Below are 13,989 nucleotides of genomic sequence, written 5' to 3'. Positions count from 1 at the left end.
CCAGTGGGTCCATATTACACTGTTTGGCCTATTTCTTGAGTCATTTCAAGAAAAGGCAAGCCTCCCAGTAAACATTTTGGGGGGTTGTTTGTATGTTTGGTAGGTGTGTTCATAGAGGAAATCTGGAACAGGGATGCTTGCCTTTTTTTTTTTTTTTTTTAATGTATGTTCTTCAGAGGACTTCCTGAATATTAGCACTTGATTAGATAACATCCAGGCCCAGCATTAAATATCAAATTAATGGGGAGAGTAGAAAATGGAAGGCAAATGGAATATCTGTGACAAGTAGGATAGTATAGTGTCTCAGCTAGCAAGGAGCTCTTATGATCAATTGTAGTCTTATTCACTCTGACTTTGGAAATTACTCTGGCTACAAAGATATCCAAGGTTTCTCTCTGGAGATTACTGTAACAGAAAGGGCTTATGTTTTACTTAAAGGACATAACTACAGACATCTGTTAATCACAGCCTCCTTAGAGGCTTCAGGAGATATTGACTGTCAAGCATCACCTTCCGTATTTACATAGTGCATCCTGTGCCTGCTAATAAGTACTCTTGAGTTCATTTAGGCTACCTTCAGTTAGCAGTACTTTTCAGACTAAGTGAATAGTCCTGAGCTCCAAGATATTAATGTGTAATTTCAAAGAACAATGAAACCATATACCATGTAACTTCAATTTCTTCAGCTGAACATAGCAACCTTTCTCTAAGGTAGGTAGTAAGAATTACTGTTAAAGAAACGGTCAAGATGAAAACCTCCTCTGTAAGTTCAGGTCCAATCACCTAGAAAATCTCATAGAACTCAGGGATTCTTTTATGACATTTGGACTGGGTAGACAGATCCACAGCTCAAGGACAGTGTATGAAGCTTGGCAAAGGCATCAGATACAAGAATGCTGACATACAGTCTGGTAGTTCCAGATATGTTATCAGATTTGCTAGATCATCTATCAGAGCGGAAAGACTGGCCTTTGAAATAGAAGTTTATGGTTTCAAGAAGCTGGTGGATCCTACTGTCTGAGAAAGGAGAAGATAATGTTCCATAGTTCACTGAGTTTCCAAAGGTCACAACTTGTAGCTAGGATCAACTCCTAATCACATCTCCTAAAGAACTCCTAATCTCCTACGCATCCCTGTAAGAATAAATATGAATACCTTATTTAAATGCAATATCACCAACCCAGGAATTTGAAGGAGATTAACTCCAGATAGAGCCATGTCTGAACACCATACCAACTAGGAGCAAATAGTTGGAGTCATGTCAGTATTCAGCTGTTAGCAAGGTTACTGCCCTCTAGTTCTATCCCGTGTGGTTTTTCAGAACTACAACATGCTGCAGGTCATTATTAAGATTACAGTGGGGCAGCCACTACTGTTTAGAGTTATGTACCTACTCAGGCTTCCTCAGATAGGTCACATACCCTCCCCCGCCTTCATTTATTTCCTTCTAAAGGGAAACAGAAATAACCAGAAGTGGACCCCTTGGAATTTGTCCTAGCCGAAAGAACAAGGCCACATCTGCTCACAATATAACACTGAGATAAGTGTGTAGCAGTGCACAAAGCAAAACAGCAAAGTTCAAGGGCTGAAATACAAAGGGTAAGAGTTATGAAAAACATCTAGCATCCACTTTCATAGCATCACAAACCACACGAAATGCAATTGTGTGAAATAGTTTGAGGGATTTCTGAATGGGTATTCCTACAGTTATAAGATTTGTTTTTGCACTGAAAGATTAATACATTTTTGTTTAGAAGGCACACTCTTGTTTAATTTGTGCCTTTTTATAGTATAAACACAAAGCTGTCTTGCAGAATGACGCTTGTCACTGAAATTTGCAAGAGAAAGCTAACAGCTCAGAGTTGTAGACTTCAAATGTGCTCAAGTGTCTCTCAAGACTCATGAATTGCACTGATTTCTTTACCAATGGTAACTTAATTAAGGACCTCAAAGGACCCTACTGGTTGAAGAAGCTGCCTTGAGGTGAAAAAAGTGGAAAAGCAATCCTACAAGGCAATTTGTCAGGTCCTTGAATGTGCCCTCACTCAAATTTCTCATACAGCCCCACAAAGACCAAGCAGCTTAAATAGACATCCACATTTTAAGGACTTGCAGAAAGTTGCACAGACTAGATTCTATATTCACAGTTTGTTTCAAAAATTACTGTTTGTGTTTGAAATACAAAAAGCCTACAGAATTTTTCTGAGGTTTCAGTCAGTGCCTTCTTATTTTTGTCAGGATACAACACAAAATCTTTCTTCTCATCTATAGAATAAGCCTATCACTGTTCAATCAAAAGATATTCTTGTGCCCTTTTACTGTTCACGAGTGGCTAAGAACAGATGTGTTTCACCAGGAGGCCATTAAAACATGTTCCAGGAACATCCTCATTTTCTAAACAGAGACCCAAGTTATGAGGCTCCTCCGCAAAAAAGCCAAGCAAAAAAGCCAAACAGAAAACCCAAACAAAAACTAAACTACAGAAAAATATCCCCAAACAAATAAACAAAAACCCCCACCAGTTTAAACATCAGAAGCATGGTCCATCAGTGTTCATTAGCGTCCTTTGTTTTTTGGATACATTTCTACCTATATTAAAAAATGGCTTTGGTCATAGTTTGTAACTACCTACATGTAACAGATACTGGAAACAAAGTTCTATCTGAGCCAAATGCTCAAAGTTCAAACGAGGAAGAAATAAAAATTCTTTAAGAAGGAAGTTAAGCTCTTGGAGTCTTTAAATTAATATGACCATACATTCTAAAATGTTGCAATATTCTTCCAGTAGTTGGAGTAAGATGCAAGACCTCTGAATGAAATACTGCAGCTAGTCTAACACAGCAAATCAAAGTCATAAAAAAGCAGTCTCTTTGTGATCTCAAAATCTGTCTCAATTTCTCTTCTGCTTACCTGAAAATACATAGCATGTAAACAGTGAACTATAACCATCTTCTCGTATCTGGAGGTTCTTACCTGGCAAAGCAACTGTACCGTCTTGTTCCAAAGTTTCAGGGTTTATTCTTATGGCTGTCATACTGTGATTATTCGCATCTCTATATAATAAATAACCCTGGTAAGAGTAAGAATATATATATTGGTATGAAAATATTCTTAAATACATCAAAGGATACTGTCAAAAGTGAAAAAATGCAATCATTATTTTAGGTATTGTTTAAAAATTTTGGAAACCTTTTACATCAAATTTGCTTCATTTCGATAATCAACTTTTTTCCACTAATCAAATTCTGCAATAAAACCCAGAAATTTGACGTCCTTCCTCTATACTTTACACATGCTGTGGATCAGCATGCTGAAGCTCGTATACAGCTTTTGAAGGCACATATAGCAATTCCATTCTTCATATGTGTATACAATTACAGCTAAATGCCACAGCCACAGCAAAAACCAATGTTCCTGTCCCCACTTTCCAAATCAACAAAAGATTCATGGGAATTCTGGGAAGGAGATACATATATAGAAGAGTGATCATTAATGAATATTAATACGTGCATTAAAAACTAGGGAATTTTTCAAATATGTTAAGTAACTACTTTGACTCCAACACTAACAAGATTCCACGTATTTATTCTTTCTGAGCTCTTCACCAAAGAAATTCCTGCAAAGTATATGGTGATTTTGGTGACAGCGGCCAGGACACAAGGTTACATACAATGAATTCTTATACTGCTCCCCTCCCAACTCCTAACCAGACCTAGAGGAAGAGAGATATTTGGGACTAATGATTTCTTCTTTCTGTTTCTCCACATGCAGAATACATTCATTCCCCAAAATTACCTATTCTGGTCAGCAACCCACATCAAGAAGTCTCCCTTGGTATACCAAAATAGCATCTTCTCTCTCTGTTCATATGTATATATTTTTTTAAAGGTTTGATTCAGTCATCAGTCTAGAAGGTTACTCAGTAAAAGGATTTGCCTACCTGAAACTCACATTTGAGGTTTATCGTTTATACCTATAACTTTGAGTGCACTTTTAAACACACACAGTCAAAGAAGTTTTGCTTTAGCTTAAACTAGATAGGTTGCATAAGCCCCCACATCTGCATAATGTGCACAGATCCATCTGAAGCAATATGGCAACTTTGCTCTCGTATCTTTTTTGATCCCACAATGCCTGTGAACCCTTGAAAGATTTTTGAGGGAGCAGGGTAGAAACACAGGTGGGGAATTTACACTTAGAAAGCACTTCTGCTATAAAAGCAGCTACAGGAAAGGAAAAAGATTACTTAAGGGCACTTATGAACATATCATTCAAGGTGACTGAGGCCAAGCAAAGTAGTATTCACCTACAGGAGGGTTGCAGAGGCCAATACGCATAATGACTACATAATGATTCTAACAACAGCAGTGTCATAACAAGAGATATGACAATGGCTTGCACTTGCTCGAAGCATGATTGGCCTCAGATGTGGATTCTACACATCTAAGAATAGATGCATCTCACAGGGACGTCACTAAGGCTTAACCTCAGAATATCTTCATTTGTCAAAGAGTCAGAGACCCTAATTACAATCATCTAACAACAACAGAAAAATCCAACCAACTCTCCTCCTCCCATCTAAAACTACTTGAATTTTCCTGGATAAATCAATCTCTCTGAAATGAGGAAAAACAAACCCACACAAACTAGGATAATTAAGTAAAGAGCATTAAAGTAGATCAAAAAGCTTCAGTCTAAAGTAAGTTAGATGAAGTGAGAAAAGTCACTTGAATTTGAGCTAACTTTAACCGAGCACCTGAAGGGAAATGAGACTGAGAACACATCTTACCTCTTTTACAGACACATACTTAGCAGTAAGTGCAACTTACACATCTTCCTATAAATATAGCCCCGGAGTGACATTTTTCCAACTAGCAGTGCCTTTGAGTGCAGTCACTGTGTGAGTGCATACACCTGTACAAGCACTCAAAGAAGAACATCAAATATATTTATAGATATGTACAGGATGTCCAAATGCCTAACTCTATATAGTGAAACTGTATGGATTCTATTCCTTTCCAAACTGATAAAACAGGCTCCTGAATGAGTGCAACCACACACATTTGTATTGTGCCAGTATACCTTTTGGTGATCTGTTTTAAATCTAAACAAAACCAGATTCTGTATATCTCTCACTTCAAAAGTGTGGCAAGGAGTACACTTAATTTCACACTGGGACAACGATATCACTCAGTTAATTGTAAATATACCATAAAAATTGCTCAGTAGTTAAAAAATGAAGTAAATTCATAGTTCTCCGAAATTTAATTTTTGGTTTGTTGTGGCGGTTTTTTTCGTTTTGGGGGTTGTTTGTTTGTTTGTTTGTTGAGAGAGAGAGAGAGAGAGACAGCACTCAGTGGCAATAACAGGATTCTAAATAACTGCACTATTTTTATAATGAATGCCAAAGGTATAAGAAAAGGTGGTTGATATTCCAGAAACTAAGTCTAAAAAACCAAAACATCCAAATATAGCTAACTCTGCAGTGGTAACATCAACAATTATCTCTACTTATGGTTTACACACCCTCAATCCTCCCCCAGCAAAACCAGCATTTCCTTATTTTACTGCAAATATCTTAAAATCAATTTATTTTCATAAATAGATATTTCAAGTATTTTTTTACACTATTGTGTTGGAACAGCACATTTTTACATCCACTGACTTCCTTTATTTAAGAAGCACACATCAATTGAGTGTACAATTCATAAATTTACTTGTTAAACCATCATATTTTGAGAAAGTCTTTACAGTGACAACAGAAATCAATGACACTTCATGACTCCTTTCTATATGCCAGTACCATCAGATGTTCTTCATCTTCCATAATTTAAAAGTCAGTACCAAAAAATTGATTTTTATAACTAAAGCCAAAGGAACAATACAATATCCACGTAAGCTTACTCTAAGCCAACATCTACTTAAATTACTCATGAGGGATGGGGGCGTGGGGCACATGTTTTAAGTATTCACCTACCTGAGCATAGCCTAACCAAGACTTTTTTTCCTTTCTGTTTTTGATTCGGGATGTAGAATTGTATATATGGCCCTGAAAAGCAAAAAAACTCCAATCACTTAACAAATATCAGACTGACAATTTTACACATAATCATTTACCATCTAAATAACAATGTCTTCAACTATATTGAGAAGTGAAAATTGTAAGAAAATGCTGTAATATTCTCATAGAAATCACAGAAAAAGTTGAGACAAACTGTAAAAGAACTGATCATTAGTAAGCTACAAAAGATCCTCAATGGAAACAGGACATCATAAATGTTAAGTTAAAATATTAACTATCATTCATCAGACAAGAAGAAATCACATTACCCTCACTGTCCCGCTATATCCAGAGCCAATTTTGTAAAGTCCATCTTTACATAACAGATAGAGGAAAAAACCATCACTCTGAAGTAGACACTGGTCATCTTCATCTACAGATATTTCTTTCAATGGCCATTTGTGCATCAAGGCTGCCTTCTTTATCCCATTACTGAACCAGTCCTGGATTTGGATTTTGCCCACCAGAACTGCCTGTACACTCCGCTGAAGAGAGTTTAAAATGGTTGGCACCTAAACAGTAAAAGAAATAGTGAGTGAGTGAAAAACATGACTTTTTTTAAAATGTATTTTCTGTTCTATCCCCAACTCAAGAAAGACAAAGAAATACCTACTCTTCTCTCAAAAACAGTGAGGTAAAAAAAGTTAACTGAATTTACGCAATAGATCTCAGAACTCATGTACACATCATTTACATAAATTCCCAGATACAGAGAAGTTTTAGCTCAAAACCTGAATAGTCTGACAAGCATGGCTGCCATTATTGGTGAGGATAGCAGAGATTGCTTGCAATGTTCTTCCTGTCTCTCCCCATGCAGCTACCAAACTGAAGAGGCAAGCGCAGGAAAGTGCTGTCAAGGACTGTCCTGTACTGTCATTCATTCCCGTGCTACGGACAGTTATCTCCAGAAGAAGCTGGAACAGGGATTCTGCAGATAAAACACAGCAATTACAAGTCACAAAATCATACCAAGCAATTTTCCAGGCAATGGGAAATTAAACTTACAAAATACATGATACATCCTTCCTCAGCCATTAAGTTTAGCCTTATTTCCAGACAGAAAAGAAAGTGTCCCATTTAAATAGGCCTAAAACATCCTTAACTTTTCATTCTTTTTCAGCCAGAAAATGTCAAGTCTTTATAATCACAATGGCTGGAGAACAAGAAAAACTAAGTCCTTCTGTTACAGTGGAACACATTAATAAGAAATGGGCCAGAAGGAGTTACTTTACCTGCCTATTCAGTCTACCTCATCACTGAGATGATGTGTAGGTCTTGACCAAACTTGTCTAATCTTTATGACCATTACCCATGCTGAAGCACATCCCATTTCTCAGAAACGAGCATTTCAAATCAAAGCTTGAAAATTATTTTGATCATATGCCTCTTTTAAAGCACTGTTTAGCAGCTGAACATCTGTAACAATCAAGGTGTGAACAGAAATCCACCTCAATTTTTTTGATAGTATATACAAATAATCACTAAAGCAGTAATCAAAACAAAGCCTTCTTTGTAGCTTTTTAATACTCTGTGCATCAATACAAAATAAAAGCTTTCTGTAGCAAATTACGATCATCTTTGGAAATGGAATACTGTTGAGCCATAACGTAGGAAAACATACATAGAAAGTCTGAAGATATATTTTATTTTTTCATTTTTAAACAACAGATGCTACAGCCTAGCCTTCCTTGCCGTTCTATAAACCAGTAAAAACTATGAATTAACGAAAGATAATTGGATTTTAACTTAAAGGACATAACCAATCATACACTGAAAGCCATCAAGAGTTCAACTTTTATTTTCAGTATCATTAAAAGCAAAATTAATTTTCAGGGAAGCTTTTGGATTGCCGGAGGAAATAAAAGCAAGCATTCTGACACTTTGTTTAGCAGCTTTATACAAATTACAACATTAAATAGCTAAGCCATTGATTACAACAGCAGGTCACAAGAGAAGTTCACTGTAGAACTATCTTCTTTCCAATAAGACTAAGTATTTTATAGCTGCAGTAAGACAAATGAATCACAATTTGTAAGGTTATAAGGTTTACTATGTGTCAGTGAAATTCGCATTACACAGCAACAAAATATGACTATATCTATATACACACACACACACACCCCTTTACATGTTAACATTCCTGTTCCACAGAAGATTAATGCTGAGAAAGTATTGGTTACATACACCGTAAGGAGTTTACACTCCAGAATAAAGTTAGTCAGTTCAGAACAAGCATGTTACTATCTCACAAATAGTTGCTAGGAACCATTTTCTTCTGTCCAACACAATAACAGATGTATGTTAATACAAATACAGTAACAGATGAGATATTACCTAGGACTTCAGGAGGCTCTGATTGCAGGCCTTCCGGTTGCTGGCCCTGGAGCACATTAAGTAGGGCTTGTAGGCTCCTGAGGCACAAGGATGGATGAGAAAATCTCGTCTCCTTTATCAGTTCAAAGACTTCACATAATCCAACTTCAATGATCTAAAGAAGTACAGATATTTCAGGGTATCTGTTAATATAATATTTTTGGATCTTCATCAATAAAGATATATCCCAATGTTCACAGAACGAGACAGTTACTCGAATAACAAAAATGTAATACAGAATACAATAGTAATTCAAAAGAGAATCAAAATCAAGAACCCACCTACACAACTGTACTAGCAAATATTACACAGAAGTAATGTCATTATATGAAAGAGCATATCTAAGCAGAGTAATAGTTCCCTGAAAAAATAAGGAAACTTAAAATTTTTTGGACAATGTAACACACTGTGCCTCTGAGCCCTTCTAATTTCTACTGAGTTCACACTTTATTTGACAGACCTCTTTTTCCTTTTTCCTTGCTCATTAATGTAAGCCAGCAAGCTAGAATTGGCTTGCAACCTCACTTGCCAATTTGAGTAATGATACATTTGACAGCTGATACTGGCAGCACTAGCACTTTCCCCTCCAAGGCCTCTGAGATTGTTTTTGTGACAATATAAAAAATAAAGATTAATTGCTTGTCACTAAAACTCCATACGTACTCATCACAGACATGCATTACGCCAACTAATACAACATCTGTAAAAGCACTGTTACAGCCACTCCTAACTTTCGCTTTTACAATTCCTGAATATTCTGAGATTACAATTATGCTTCTCTCTCCACTGACTGTTCCCTTTCACTTCCTTCTCAAACTCAGTATGTAATAATGATGAGGATGAAAGAAAAGTGAGTAAGGTTAACTCATTACAAATAAGCAACCATGTCTTCAAAACTTCACTATGTGTTTCTGTCAGGAGCAGAGCCCCAATGTTTAGTGTTTAATATAGATTCACCCCTGAGTAAAATCTAAGGAAAAAGACCGAAATGTGAAAATAAATAAAATTGTTAATGGAAATGCCACTCATGCTTAAAAAAAGATCTATTCTGACAGTCAGCTAGAAGTTCTACTGGACACCCTGTAACTGTCTGCTGTCATTCAATTTATTTCGGGCAGGTACCTAGATCTTCCTAATTCATCAAATCAGATGATTTTGGACTAGATGGACTACAAATAAAACTATAGCTATTTTCTGAGCAGCTGGCTTATAAGGCTGTCCCCACAAAGGGCATACCAACTTTAGATCACATACATGGCACCCTTTAAACAGTATACAGTTACTTGCCTTTGGAAGTTTAATAGGTGGCTCTTTGGATTCCTCCTCTTCATCACTGTCCGAATCCCCACTCTGTACACTGTTCTTTGAAGCCAAAGATACAGATGCTTCCTTTTTTTGCCACTCCAACACACAATGGCGGACATTGCAGTAAACATTAAAAGCTGAAGGGTTGCTATGTAGTCTGATATCTGGTATGGTTATTGTACTCTCTAGGTTTTCAGTCTGAAAAACAAGATTAGTTTTAAGTTTATTAGAAGTTTCAAGCTTTGCTAAATACAAGTAATCTCAACACTCTCAATAATTTTGGCCAACCAAATGATTCTCAAACTGGAGACTGAACTTTCCTGTTGAAGTACCAATTATAATTCAGGCAGGGAAGAAAGGAGGAGGAGAAAGAAAATATTCTATCTGGCTTTAGCCTCTACCTCTCATAACTTGATGAGGACACTAGGACAGAAAATTAAATCAGCTCAGGCTACAGAATAGTCCAAACTTGTGCCACAGTCAATAGCAGAATTCAGGATTTATCTTCTTTACAGGGGTCAGCTGTTTTTTTTTTTAAATTATTATTATTGAATTTTAAAATGCATTATTTGTTATTCTAGTTGTTAATTTTAATCTATTGGTAAATGTCCTGGTTTCAGCTGGGATAGAGTTAACTGTCTTCCTAGTAGCTGGTACAGTGCTATGTTTTGAGTTCAGTATGTGAAGAATGTTGATAACACTGATGTCTTCAGTTGTTGCTCAGTAGTGTTTAGACTAATGTCAAGGATTTTTCAGCTTCTCATGCCCAGCCAGCGAGAAAGCTGGAGGGGCACAAGAGGTTGGCACAGGACACAGCCAGGGCACCTGACCCAAAGTGGCCAACGGGGTATTCCATACCATGGGACGTCCCATCCAGTATAGGAACGGGGAAGTGGGGGGCAGGGATTCGCGGCTCAGGGGACTGGCTGGGTGTCAGTCGGCAGGTGGTGAGCAATTGCACTGTGCATCATTTGTACATTCCAATCCTTTCATTATTGCTGTTGTCATTTTATGAGTGTTATCATTATCATTATTAGTTTCTTCTTTTTCTGTTCTATTAAACCGTTCTTATCTCAACCCACGGGTTTTGCTTCTTTTCCCGATTTTCTCCCCCATCCCACTGGGTGGGGGGGAGTGAGTGAGCAGCTGCGTGGTATTTAGTTGCTGGCTGGGGTTAAACCACGACAGTAAATAACAAAAATTTAAGCTGTTTGCTAAATGTATATTAGAAATTTAAAATATCATTAGTTGTTTTCTCATTAAACGAAAACATGGCAAGTTCAAAAACTCCCCCAGCATGATGCTGTGGGTAATAATTTTGTGGATAACAACAACCTAATGGACAAACTACTGAATGCAAAAATCTATCAAGGTCTATGAAATCACAGAACACCATCTGGTTTTCAGAAGACCTGAGCCACAAAGTTAAGAGTTGGGAAACTTTTCTGAGAAACTACCACTACCCTGCCCCACTCTTTCCTTGGTATCTACTACTGGTATATTACTGTCAGCCACTGCTAAGACACAGAAGAGCCTTCATGAGGCTGTCATTAGACTTGGAAAAATATTAAGAAAAAACTTTTCTTTAAAAACATCTTTTAAGTTCTGCCCCATACTCTCCCTTTCTGCAACAGTAAGATGGAACAGGAGGAACAATAGACTTAAAAAACAAACAAAACCCCACAACAACAACAAAAATCCCCAGGCAGATTATACTTTCTCTTCTGTCATATGCTACCAAAGACTAGGCTGGTTTGAGCACAGGCTATGAAAAACTGGACTTCAGACATATGGGAAGAAGCAATTCCCTATAACACCTTGGTGTAGACAGAGGGCACAGAGATTTTATAAGGAGAGAAGGCCTGGGGTTAAAGGTACAGGACGAATTACTTGAACACACAAGGCAAAATTTGGAGGAGCATTAGGCTAGACTGAGTCAGGGTCTAACTAACTTCACAAGGTTATTTTGGTTTGTTTCTAGTATTCTTGGGGGGCAGTGAGGGTAGAGGCTTTTTGTCTTTTTCTTTCTTTTTCTTTCTTTTTATTTAAGGCGACAGATATTGTGAACAACTATGTTCACTTGGCAGGAGAGCACACAGTGAATTATATTGGAGTGATTTGGAACACATCAGAGTGGAAATACTCATACATCTGTGACAGCAGTGATAGGAAAGAGGACTTTAAACTAACAGAGAAGAGGGGAAAAGAATTATGAGAACCAGTGAACTGGATAATGTTTTAATGGGGTGATTTATTTTTCTACAACATGGTAACCACAATTTTGTACATCAAAACACAGCAATGGTTCACAACACATTTTTATCTGCACTTATCTTTTTATTATTACCAGAAATAACACAGGCTTCTAAATTAGACCATTTAACACCATATGTTATAAAGCTTAACAAAAAATTCAAAATAACTTAAAAATATTTCAAAGTTTACATATTTCCTTTTATTTTTTACTATAGTATTATTCTAACTGTACTGGTACATATTTACATATCCTTCCTTTTCATTATTACTACAAAATTACTGCAAGCTAAAACATTAAGAAGCAATGGTTTACTCTGTAGCCTATTTTATCCAACACAGACAGTGTGTTAATTTTTCTTACCTGTGTCAGTGTTAGCAGTAAGCATAAAAGTATAAAGATAATGGGGTTGGGGAAGCTGGTGAAAGTTCCCTACATACATACTGAAAGTTTGGGGTGGGTTTCCACCCCCCCCCCCTTTTTTTTTTAGCACAACAGAACTTCTGCCATTAGGGACTGAAAGACAACATAAGTTTAGTCCCTGTTCAATGTGATTATCTTTGAAATAATAAAGCTGCTGGTAAAAACCCACAATATTAATCGGTGCAAGAACTCAAGATACAACCTCATATGTTATTCCAGTATCAAACTGCATCAAAATAGATTTGGACTGATACCAATGATAATGAGCTACTACATACTTTAAAATGTATTTAGCACCAGAAAACTAAATGGTTTTAACATATGACTCTTCTGTATGTCAAATATCTATACACATAGCCCAAGCGTTTTTGCAGCTGCTGTGAAGGCAAAGGCACAATATCAGCTTTCAGCTTTAAAGCTAACTCAGTTGAACTGTACAGGTTAAAAAAAATTTAGTAAGTTTCCTATGCACTTCCTAGTTTACCAACACTTACAGGAAGAGAAAAATATCTGGAACCTCTGAAATATCTCTATCTGAAGTTCACTTATCTAATTAGTATCATGTATTGTAATTATAACTTCTGTGAAGAGTTTCCATTCCAGTTCTTTTTTGTCAGGAGTTCAGCTTAGTCTTTGTTCCAGAACAGCCTAAGTTCTATAGCTCATGTAGCCTCTTTTGAAACAGGCTGGACAAATTGTTTAAGCAGCACAGGTGATTTTAGACTTTACAGTGCTAGATAAAGTATCAATGTATGTTTTCTTGCCTATTAATAATAAGGTGACTAATTTCCAGAAGTAAACTCCTTCCTTATTCTCAATACTTTACAACTATTAAAAACTCCCCTACCTAATGCTTTAGCTTTTAAACAGTAAGAACTAACCATTCTTTCTGTGTCTCAACTCTTCTACAACAGTGCACAAACTATAGCTATATACAATAATCTCCTACCCAGACTCCAGTATAGCACAACATACTCCAGAAAACCCTGCTCTATCTGAACAGTGTAGCACTAGAATATACGACTCAGAACTAGAGATTAATTCCTAGCTTGATGTTAACCCATTGTTTACATTTCTTTGTTCATACCTCCACTTTCCCTTCACAATACCTTATCTCTGAGAATTGTAAATTCTTTGAAACTATAAATATCTTATACTCCGTTCTGTTATACTCTTGACAAATATAGTAGCAGTCCTAACAATGTCCCTTAAGAATAATTTTGAAATTCACTACTTGGTTTTGTCAGTTTAACAACACTGGCCCTAGGACTGTACTAAATAAATCCCTTTTTGAACAATAAGTTGTTGGGTTGTAAAAGCAGGTTAAAACTTAAGGATAATTACAACTTTCACTGTTTACTGTCTTTCATTTGAGGGGGAAAAAACCTCAATTAACATTAAATGTATAAGCATACAAATGCTTAGCATGTCTCAAGGCAAGAGAAAGGTGCTGAATGACAAGACACATTGTTTCTGGTTGGAGAGTAGGAACAGAACTTTCAATCATCATGTTGTTCGTTCTCTCTCTCTCCCCCCACAAACTTCATGGTAAGGTAAAAACCACTGAAAATTT

General features: G+C 36.7%; 1 protein-coding gene across 10 annotated transcripts in view; it reads right to left on the bottom strand.

Annotated features, from left to right (window-relative positions):
• Positions 1–13,989, bottom strand: part of MYCBP2 (MYC binding protein 2) — a 205,561-nt gene that overhangs the window by 157,603 nt on the left and 33,969 nt on the right. For all 10 annotated transcript variants that reach the window (XM_052785932.1, XM_052785933.1, XM_052785936.1 and 7 more), the window contains exons 3-8: positions 9,722–9,937; positions 8,396–8,549; positions 6,793–6,989; positions 6,331–6,573; positions 5,978–6,049; positions 2,974–3,070 (exon numbers count right to left, since the gene is read on the bottom strand). In XM_052785932.1, the coding sequence (XP_052641892.1) occupies positions 2,974–3,070; positions 5,978–6,049; positions 6,331–6,573; positions 6,793–6,989; positions 8,396–8,549; positions 9,722–9,937 (979 nt within the window). The remainder of the gene's footprint in view (positions 1–2,973; positions 3,071–5,977; positions 6,050–6,330; positions 6,574–6,792; positions 6,990–8,395; positions 8,550–9,721; positions 9,938–13,989) is intronic.

Source organism: Harpia harpyja, chromosome 4 (genome assembly GCF_026419915.1).
Source record: "Harpia harpyja isolate bHarHar1 chromosome 4, bHarHar1 primary haplotype, whole genome shotgun sequence".
In the NCBI taxonomy this organism is placed as follows: domain Eukaryota; kingdom Metazoa; phylum Chordata; class Aves; order Accipitriformes; family Accipitridae; genus Harpia; species Harpia harpyja.
The sequence above is the reverse complement of the archived record's forward strand: the minus strand, read 5'-3'. Positions and strand labels throughout refer to the sequence as shown.